Source organism: Mus caroli, chromosome 15 (assembly GCF_900094665.2).
Source record: "Mus caroli chromosome 15, CAROLI_EIJ_v1.1, whole genome shotgun sequence".
NCBI classification, from domain to species: Eukaryota; Metazoa; Chordata; class Mammalia; order Rodentia; family Muridae; genus Mus; species Mus caroli.
In genome coordinates this window covers 711,275-722,231 of record NC_034584.1, presented here as the reverse complement: position 1 = coordinate 722,231, position 10,957 = coordinate 711,275, and the positions used below count along the sequence as shown (strand labels likewise).

The following is a 10,957-nucleotide window of genomic DNA, read 5'->3' as shown; positions in this document are numbered from 1 at the left end:
CTACGCTGATGAGGGCATTATGTACACAGCCTGGATAAAATTGGCTAAATCAGCAGTTACAAGCATGTGCTGTTCTTTCAGAGGGCCTGAGTAGGTGGCTCTCAAGGGTGTGATTTCCAGTTCTAGGGTTTGTGATGCCTGTGGCCTCTGCTGGAACCTGAGTGCTCATGCACATATCCACATACATGTAGTTAAATAAAATCTTAAGCAAAGACCAGATGTTTGCAAACCTTACAAGTTTCACCCAACCCCATGAGGTTAGGCCAAAACCAGATTGAAGTTAATATTAAAAGAGCTACGCTTGAGGCAGTTTTGGCTTCCCAACTGCAATAGTTTCTCCACAGCGCGATGTTCTAGTCAGCCAAGGTTATTTTTAATAACACATGAGGCTCCTGATAGCCTCCATGGGCTCAGTTTTTGCTCAACTCCAAGTGGTAGATTGCTGATTCCAAAACACAGAAGCACACATACGGCCTACTTAATACCTAACGCTTAAGGGGAAGCAAGATTTCAGAAAAAGGGTGGCTGTTCAACAAGCCCTAGCTCCCAGGTCCTTGTGGTGACACACAGAGGCAGGGACCTGGAGGAAGTGTAGTGTGGGAGGGTTTGGGCTAACGGGGTGAGTCATTCCGGGCCACCTCGGCCTGGAGCCCTGCCCAACCGACCAGCCCGGGTCGTACCAGCGGGGCGGAGGCGGAGGCCGAGCGGCTGGGGAGGCCGTGCAACCCGCGGTGTCGCGCGGAGCCGGCGGCCATGGCTGGAAGCGAGCCCCGCGGAGCCGGCTCCCCGCCGCCCGCCAGCGACTGGGGCCGCCTGGAGGCCGCCATCCTGAGCGGCTGGAGGACCTTCTGGTATTCGGTGGGCAAGGAGCGGGCGACGCCGACGGCCTCCCGGAAGGAGGCGACGGAGGAGACGAGCGCGCTGACGCGGCTGCCGGTGAGCCGAGGCCGCAGGCCGCGCATAGGGGACGCCTCAGCCCCGGGGCCTGGACCAGCAGGGCAGCCACTTCCGGGTGTGTGCTCTCCTGGAAGTGAAGTGGCCAGGATTGCCTTGATGGTGACTCTTGGTATCCCCCTGCCAACCAAGGTCGCACTACAACACACACTAGTGACCAGCGAGATCACCCACAGGTTGTCAGTCATCCTATTTGGATGTCTGGAAATCTGATGAAGGAAGTGGGTTAGCTTGGAAGGCATTCCAGTGTCTTTCTTCTGCACATTTTAATCCTTAGTCTCTGGTTCAATGTATTCCAGTTAGGGGGGTCGCCCAGAGCAAGCAACTCTGACATATCCAAAGCAACAAAACTGCCACATAATTGAAACCAGTAAAGTTACAAGTACCTCAAGTTAGGTCAGGCTGCAAAGAGGATGCATGTAATTTAAAGTTTCAGAGAAAGATAAAATAAATAAAGAGATTATACATTGTTGATGACAATTCCTTATCTCAGTTGGATTATTAGTACATCCCACTGACATTCACTCTAAATGAAAGCCACAGGCTTAGGTTACCTCCAAGCTTCTCTCCTGTGTCCTCTGAACCTGATTAATACACTATAGAGAGAAATTCAAATGACAGGTTCACATGCTTTCATTTGATCTAGTGATAAAAATCAGAAAAACCTCCACTTTGGTTTTTTTTTAGATTTATTTATTTATTTATTTATTTTATGTATATGATGAGTACACTGTCACTGACACACCAGAAGAGGGCACTGAATCCAAATTACAGATGGTTGTGAGCCACCATGTGGTTGTTGGGAATTGAACTCAGGACCTCTGGAAGAGCAGCCAGTGCTCTTCACCCCTGAGCCATCTCTCCAGCTCGAAAAAAATCTCCACTTGACACTCATTTATTTTTGAAGAACAAATTAGTAACTGGTACATCAACATACTCATGGAAAGAAATGAAAGGAACTGGTTATTTTGCTTTAAAAATAGAAAGGCAGAGCGTGAGTTTGCAACATTTCAGGTGTGTTAGGAATGAAAGTGTTTAGTTTTGAGTTTTCTATAGGTGGAGGGATGTTAAGATAGACTTATGTATCATAAAGAACCAGTCATTCAGGCGACCTTCAGTATAACGATTCTTTACTGATTAAGCTACCCCAGACAGATGACCTCTTTCTTGCATGCTGCTTGCCTCTCTTTCAGGTTGACGTGCAGTTGTATATCTTGTCATTTCTTTCACCCCACGATCTGTGCCAGCTGGGAAGTACAGATCATTACTGGAACAAAACTGTAAGAGATCCAATTCTCTGGAGATACTTCCTGTTGCGGGATCTCCCTTCTTGGTCTTCGGTTGATTGGAAGTCACTTCCAGATCTAGAGATCTTAAAAAAGCCAATATCTGAGGTCACCGACAGCACATGTCTTGATTACATGGAGGTGTAAGTATCTATTTCTGAGAATTGACAAGAGATACTAAACTCTAAATAGTGCACATTAGTTCTGACCCTGACGTTAGCTTGCTGCATAGGATTTGTCTGAATGCACCTTGTTAAAATTAGGCCTTGAGCTAATTGACTTTCTTTCATAGGTCCCTTAGAGCTGTAATCTTTTGTTATTTTCCTGTGGTGACTGACCAGTATTTGATTAATTATATCTGGTATGGTAGACAAGAAAAAAATTCTTAAACTTCTCATAATATTTATAATATTTTCCATTATGTTAAGTTGTATATGCATATTCACAATCAGAGGAAGAATTTCCAAAGACCAGGAAACAGTTCTTTTTGATGGGGAAGAAGACTGTTTTTAAGACTACATGAAATATGTTGTTTTATTTAACTGCCTGAAAGCCTCCAAGTTTCTTGAGTATCATGTACATGCGAAAGTTGCTTTTATTGAGCAAATGCTGCATATTGGATTCTATGGGTGTCTGCTCTGGGTATGTCCTTTTTCAACCTAAAGATTTTATCTTTGTGTTAGGGATGTAGGGGGCCAGAGAGGTTACATGATTTGCATATAGTATAGGGTGTAAAGAATTGGTTAATATTATCGTGTACCCTCAGAATATGTCACTGTATATAGGTAAAACTTGCTTTATTGTGAACTCCACATTTAAATCATAATAAAGCAAATTCAAAGAATCTTTGTCCTTTGGCTCTAAGAATGGTTTCACTTTGATTCAGTAGCTACATATAGGATTTCCCCCTCTACTTTCTTACTCAATCTCTCCACCCCAGACAATAGTTATCATGCCAGATAACAGGAGATGACTAATCAAAATGTATATGATCTCTATAGATAATCTCAAATTCCACTGGCATTTCTTTTTAAAAATTATTTATTTATTTATTTTGTATGTACATGTGGGTGGGCACATATATTACATGCTACATATGGAGGTCAGAGGACAACCTTTTGGAGTCCAGTTTCTCCTTTGACCATATGGGTCCCTGGGATTGAACTCAGGTCACCAGGCTTGGTAAAAAGCCCCTGTACCTGCTGGGCCATCATGGTTTCTTTCACATGATTTTATTTTGCTAATTTTCAGCAAGGTCTAGTCAGGCCTGCCTGTGTATTTATTTAGTGTTTTGAATCAACTCTTATGTGGAAACTATTAAAGGGGTGATTATGAAGCTTGATATTAGTGGCTTTAGTAATGTTTTTAAATTTCTGAGATTTAACGCTAAATATATGCAGTGTATCTTTATTATGGGGCTTCTCAGTCTTAACATTATTGACATTTTGGACCAGTTTTGGGGACTGTCCTGGAAGTTGTAGGACATGTGGTAACATCTATGGTTCTACTAAGTCAATGTTAGTATCACAGCCTTCTCCTCCCCAAATGTGAACATGAAATTGTTCAGACACTGTCACATACTATAGGATAAGGATAAAACTTTTCTCAGGAAGAGAACAGGTCCTGTTCTATATAATGAGGTTCAGCTATTCAAACCAACATTAGAACTCGTCTCTCATGGAAGAAACTAAATTAAAGAAAGTAAATAATGTCTTCCTTAGGGAGGGTTCGGCAGTTTTATGACCACCCCACTCTCTAGTGCCTGTGTTCTTCCTTGTCACAGCTCTCTACATACATGTTAAAACGGTATCTATCCTATACTGAGAGGGTTGGAACTATAGTCTTTACATTACCATGTCTTACAGACGACTCAATAAATGATATATTCTCAAATGAACAACAAGTTAAATGTTTTCTATTTTATTTTCTAATTGTGACAATTTTATGCAGTTATAAAATGTGCTGTCCATATACGAGAAGAGCCTTGAAAGCCAGCCGTCCTATGTATGGAGTGGTTACCTCTTTCTTACACTCACTGATCATTCAGAATGAACCCCGGTTTGCTATGTTTGGACCAGGTTTGGAAGAACTGAACACATCCTTGGTGTTGAGTTTGATGTCTTCTGAGGACCTTTGCCCAACTGCTGGTTTACCTCACAGACAGATTGATGGTAATTTTCATGTTAATATACAATACATAGTAATAATAATACTTGGAGCTTGACATTAGTGTTAAACAGAGAGATATTTAAAAATTAAATTTTGTAATGAAATATAGAAATTGGTGAATGGGCCCCCGTCCTACTAAATGGGAAAAAATTAGTATAAGAAGTACTTTTTTCTTAATTTTTCTAGTTGTTATAGTTTAGAATTTAATTATATGTTAAAAATAAATTTCAACAGAAATAAATTTCAAAATTTCTGATGTTTATCATGAGAGAAATTTACCAAGAAAACCACTGAATATAGATTTGCAAATTAATTTTTATATATTGGGATTTTTTAAATGGATCTATATCATTATCTCCCTGTACAGAAAAAAATTCATGAAACAGCATGTGGCCTCTTGGTGAGGTGGGAATGTATCGTTAACATAAGTAGGGATGGAATGTAAGATATGCTTTGCTCATTGTATATATACAGAGATTTGGAACAAATCTGGGTCTTCCACAAAAACCAATAGATCTAAGTGATGACACAGACAAGTATCTAGGTGACTAGACTATAATCACTTAGATTCTGAATAGAATAATAACAACCAAAGAAGGCTGTACCTTGAAGAGGATGCCTCCTAAGATTCTTCAGGCTTAGGAGATATATTCCCTTAAGACAAGAAAAAAAGCACAAAGTTCTGAATTTTTAGGACTTAGTTGAAGTATCTTTAAATCTAGAAAGAGTGGAGCTTGGTAAGCAATGACAACAGCATGTGGAGCGCCCAATCAAAATTTCATTTTAGAATGTTTATTCTGGCTTCCGAGTGAAAACCTGATTAGAAGGGACAGAAGGAGCTGCTGTAATAGTCGATTTAAAAAAAAAAAAACATGGGCGGTCGTGGTGTTACCTTTAATCCCAGCACTTGGGAGGCAGAGGCAAGAGGATTTCTGAGTTTGAGGCCAGCCTGGTCTACAGAGTGAGTTTCAGGACAGCCAGAGCTATACAGAGAAACACTGTCTCAAAAACCCAAACCAAACAAACAAACAAACAAACATGGAAGGGCTCACTGGATGAAAGACAATGAGGATTGAGGATGACACTTGGTGCAATTCATAAGGATTATGTTATTAATAAGGGTAGCTGCAGGCTTCCGCCTTGGGGTTCATGTTGGGTAGGAAGCCAACTAGGGCAAGGAATCACCAGAGTAGAATGACTTTTGTGGTGGTTGTTTTTAGTGGCAAGAGCTAGGGATGGAATCTGCTGACTCTGATAACTTCAGGGTATATAAACAAAGAGGAGTGTTACAAGCAATCCAATTGTATTAGGTTCCACAAGGGTAAGTACCTTGTCGGTTTTATTTTGGTTTGTATCTATCATACAAGCCTTAGCATAGGTTCCACACTGTAGTGGTTTGAGTGAAAATGGCCTCCACAGGGTCATGTATTCAAATGCTTGACTCCCAGTTGGTGGAACTGTTTGTTAAGTATTAAGAAGTCTGGCCTTGTTAGAGGAGGTGCCTCACCAAGCAAGGGCTTTGAGGTTTCAAACACTCACACACCATTCCCAGTTAGTTTTCTCTCTGGTTTGTGCTTGTAGCTTAGATATAAGCTCTCAGCAACTGCTATGCTCATTGCCATGATGGTCATGGACTTATGCAACCCCTATAACCCTCTGGAATCATGAGCTCTCAAATTAAATCCTTTTTTAAATAAGTTACCTTGATTATGGTGATTTGTCATAGCAATAGAAAAGTAAGAAAAATAACTCTCTCTCTCTCTCTCTCTCTCTCTCTCTCTCTCTCTCTCTCTCTCTCTCTCTCACACACACACACACACACACTTAGTAAATGAATGACTTATAGATTATGTGTTTGGATCCAAAGAGTAAGATCCAAAGAATTAACAACTGGGAGTCATAACAAGTTCACATGATCTTGGAAGGTTAAGAGGATAGAGAGGAAGATGGTGAGCTGCATGCTGAAGTCTACAGTGGAGAGAGAGATGTTTATGGATGACCAAGTTGAGGAAGGAGAGACAGCTCTCCCAACTGTGTTTTTTAGATGGAACTCTTCTAGAGGGTTCTTAAGTCACGGTTTACACAAGTCATTGGGGTTAGAGAGCACCATCCCACTTCTTCACCGTAGGGTGTGAGGAAACAAGCAATTTTGGTAAATGAGAGTCCTTGGCGAGAGAAGTGTTACCTAAAGCGAAAAGCCAAAACACATGAGGAAACTTGATAATTATGAAATGGCATTTACAGAGACTTAAGTGATTGCTTGAAAATGCCAGGCTATCAGATCAGACAAGATTAGGGGTTGCATAAGTCAGGCTGAGGTTAGATGTGTTGAAAGGACGCTTTTTGGAAACTTCGATGGATAAAGACAAAAGACAGAAACATTTGATTTCTGTTTCTATGTGCTTTTTTGTGAAATATCATGGCTAGAGGAGTAGAGAGGATCTTGTGGCTTGAGATACTTACAGTTTTAGTGCCCACAAGTCCAGATCTATAAGCATGTTGCTTAGAATGGTGACATAGGATGACATGACACAGCTTGTTTAGCAGAATTCAAGAATTAGGGGAATGAAGGCTGGAGTTGTCTCTCATGAGGTAAGTAGGGACAGACTATATTGGGTTTTGTTTGTATGCCTGAGTGCCAATGACATTATAGAGAAGAGAAATACTTAGACATGTGTCAGTTAGCAATATATCTGCTATTGCAAGAAAGGCTAGTTAAAGCAAAAGTATTTAGAGGACTGATTAGAAGAGATTACAGATGTCAGGTAGTTAATTTGTACCAAAAGAAGAATGGCAGAGAAGAGAAGTAGACAGATCAGAGAGCAAAACTAGAGTTATGGAATAAAGAAGGATTTTTCCAGAAGCCCCAAAACAAAAAAACCATTGATCATTAAAACAACAAACAAACAACAAATCCGAATGTTAAGAAAGGAACAGCAATGGTGTTGGGTTGTGTCAAACACAAAAGACTAAGAAGCCATTGTTTAGCCATCTAGGGGTATCAAATAAGTCAAATAACCCTCACAGTCACCCCTAAGAAGTTCATGTTATTTTAGGTTTGTATCAAAACAGAGTCTTGCAAGTCAGTGACTACCACAGCAAGTTTAGGATTCTAACCCACAGCATCCTACATCCAAATGTCAGCCTCTGCAGTTTTGACTCAGTTTCTGAGGCACTTTTAGGGACAAGCCACATGTTTATAAATGGTTTTACTGGGGAATGAATGGGCCCTCGCTGAATGTATTCATAGAGTTTAAGAAGCATAAAACATGGAAAAGAATCAGCACTGGGGATAAATAGAAGTAGTTGCCACACTCTAGCTGATGCTGTGATGCTTGTGAGGGGGACAGAAGACTGTAGAGTCAACACTTAGCTCTCTATCCAGGTTCTTCCTGCCTTGGGAAGCACAGCTACACACAATGTTCTTTTCTTAATCACAAGCATTACGTTTTGTTTTTTTCACCAAAGTTGCATATATCTTGCTTGAAATTTTTCTTCCTTTGCCCCTTTTGATTTCGCTGGAGATTTATTATTATTATTATTATTATTATTATTACTGGTTTTAATATTGGTTTGTTTGATTTTTCTCGTGTAGGTATTGGATCTGGAGTCAACTTCCAGTTGAACAACCAGCAAAAATTCAACATCCTGATATTATACTCGACTACCAGGTAAGGCTCGCCGCTTGGAGGGCTGCCGGAATTGTTGGCACCGGAACACTTCAGTGGGATGGAACTTGTTTGCGGTCTTTGCTGTTATATATATTTATGTTTTCTTTTTGTTTCAGAAAAGAAAGAGACAGAGCAAGGGAGGGGCACACCAGCACCGTTAACAAGATGTTCAGCCTACAGAGTGAGGGGGATGAGCAGCAGGGCAGCCGCTACAGTGTGATCCCGCAGATTCAGAAAGTGTGTGAAGTCGTAGACGGGTTCATCTACGTGGCAAACGCTGAAGCTCACCGACGTAAGCATCCTGTATCTCTTCTTCAAGGCGCTACTACATCATTCCTGGCAAAAAAGAATCATATTGTTACAGCACCATAAAAACACAGCAGTTAGGTTCTTACCACTGTGATTTTCTGGCCATTACTATCACTAGTGTTTGCCTTCCTTGTTTTATATATATATTAGAATCATGTGGGAGATTCCCAGAATGCCACATTGTCAGCCATAGATTTGCCCAGTATCCTGGACACCTGGTTTCCATAAGCACCACAGGGTTGTGATACAAGCCAAAGCTTGATTCGCCATATGCTTTTGTTTAGTTCTACATTTTAAAATTACTGATGCTCTCTCTGCCTCTGATATATTCAAATAATTTATGCAAATAACTGACAATTTGTTGGTTCATTCTTACCCACATTATAGAGAGGGGTGGGGAACAGGGAGTAGATTGAGTAGATTAGAGTTAATTAAATCAGTATGTTGATACTATTCTCCATATACTCTGAATAATTGACACTGACAATGTTGTTTTGGTATGACATTGCTATATCCTTGGACCATGAGCCAGTGTTATAATTTCTTCCCAATCCTTTGTGTACAAGTTAGAATATAAATATACAATAAATGATTTATTATAGATCCGGCTTATATATAACACTCATAATAATATGTTATAGTTATTTAGTGTGTTAAATTAATTTACAATGAATGTGTTTCTCTACCAGTCTGTTAAATCCTGGAGGAAATTATACTTAGAAATCATGGATAAAATTATTCATACGAAAAGAATAAATTATTTCCTGTTCTTATAGGACTATCCATAAAAAAAAAAAAACAAAAAAAAAACAGGAGCAAGATAAGCGGAAGGCTAATTTGATCAGCAAAAAAGTTGCTGAGTCACCAATAGTTGTGTTTGCTAGTGGAGATATGGCTGAGAGCTAAGACTGGCAGAGCTCACTTGTGACTAATCTTCCAGCTCGCTCCCAATAGCTTTCTGTAAAATCGGGAAGAAAGCAGGAGTTAGCACAATTCCTAACCTAGGTCTCAGGTTCAACCCCAAGCACGGCCCCAAGATACAAAACCAATCTGCACCTGTTTCCTGAATCTTCGCCATGCCGCTCTGCTGCATTAAAAGTGTAATGGGAGGACTGGAGACCCCTGGGTCGCTTGAGCCTGATGCCTGTGTCGGTCGGCTGCAGCACGGGAGTGGAGGGTTGTTCTGCCTTCTATATCACTTTCTCAGACGAAGCTATAGCTTCCTGTCAACAGCCTCAGGCTGAGAAATCGCCCTGCCTCTTATTCGAGCAGACACTGTCTACTTCCTTATGGAAGGGTAGAAGCAAAAGCTCTCTGCCTGAGCGCAAAGGTCGGGATCCCGCTTGTAGCAAGCACTCTGGACTGGACGGAATCCTGGTTTCTGATTCCTTGTCTGATTAGACAATGTCATAAATAAATACAGTCGCTGGAACATTCAGGTGTACTGACTGTTTAACGTAACTGTGGCATGATAATTTTCAGTTACACGTTATGCAACTGTCCGAGAACCCTTCTACAGGAAACACCTTTCTACCAGTAAAGGACAGAATCCAGGGGTCCAGCTGGGACACCAAATAAACGCTTCCACTATCTTATGCTCAGGCGCATACCATCCTAAGACTAAAACTGGCATGTAAACACTGAGCTTGGCCCTCTCTAGGTAGCCTGGGCTGGCTTTGAACTAAAGACATTTGTTCTGCCTCAGCCTCCCAATTGCTGGTATTACAAGTATGCTGACTGTGGAGAGAATTTGAATTCTCTGTGTTGACAGTAACTACCACGGTAGAGACCAAAGCCACCAATGATGGGAGTTTGACTGGAATCAATGTGTTAGTGGCCCAGCCATCACGGGAGCATGCTGGCATCTGAGAGTCAGTTCTCTTTACTCCAGTGTCTAGCCTAGCCGCTGGTCTATATAAAACACCTAGCATTAAATCTAAAAGGTCTAAGACAGAAAAAGGAACAGTGGCTTGTATCTGCAGGCTAGGCTTCTTGGAAGGCTGATGTGGGGAATTGGCTTGGGAATTTTGTTTATCACAGACATTCTTTGAAAGACTATTTAATAGAATTTTGTGGCAGAATAATATATAAATCCAGTGAATAAAGGCAGTTGTCATGCTTAAATCCTACCAACACTTTTAATCCTTGGTATGCTGTATTAAATACAATTATCTTTAGAGCAGTTGCAATAATGCAACTGATGTATTTTAAATCCTTAGGTCATGAATGGCAAGATGAATTTTCTCGGATTATGGCCATGACAGACCCAGCTTTTGGATCTTCAGGAAGACCCATGCTGGTTTTATCTTGTATTTCTCAAGCAGATGTAAAGAGAATGCCTTGTTTTTATTTAGCTCATGAGCTGCGCCTCAGTCTTCTAAACCACCCATGGATGGTAAGGTCTTAACTGCTCATGCAACGAAGAGCTAATTTGTATGTACTTTGTATTGTGCGCATTCATTCATATATATGAGAATGTGTGTGCTTACATATATGTGAATGTATATGTGAATGTGTGTGCTTACATATATGTGAATGTATATGTGAATGTGTGTGCTTACATATATG

General features: G+C 40.7%; 1 protein-coding gene and 1 long non-coding RNA gene across 2 annotated transcripts in view; one reads left to right on the top strand and one right to left on the bottom strand.

Moving 5' to 3' along the window:
* The first annotated feature begins 406 nt into the window (after positions 1 to 406).
* Fbxo4 (F-box protein 4) overlaps positions 407 to 10,957 on the top strand; it is a 14,243-nt gene continuing 3,692 nt past the window's right edge. Inside the window, exons 1-6 of the mRNA XM_021183531.2 lie at positions 407 to 936; positions 2,148 to 2,383; positions 4,191 to 4,411; positions 8,005 to 8,080; positions 8,197 to 8,372; positions 10,609 to 10,784. Of these exons, the coding sequence (XP_021039190.1) occupies positions 754 to 936; positions 2,148 to 2,383; positions 4,191 to 4,411; positions 8,005 to 8,080; positions 8,197 to 8,372; positions 10,609 to 10,784 (1,068 nt within the window). The 5' untranslated portion in view covers positions 407 to 753. The remainder of the gene's footprint in view (positions 937 to 2,147; positions 2,384 to 4,190; positions 4,412 to 8,004; positions 8,081 to 8,196; positions 8,373 to 10,608; positions 10,785 to 10,957) is intronic.
* LOC110310511 lies at positions 8,352 to 9,508 on the bottom strand. Its single transcript, XR_002379845.2, has 2 exons — positions 9,446 to 9,508; positions 8,352 to 8,416 (listed from the first exon to the last, which is right to left on the bottom strand). It is a non-coding gene; the product is annotated as an uncharacterized LOC110310511 (long non-coding RNA).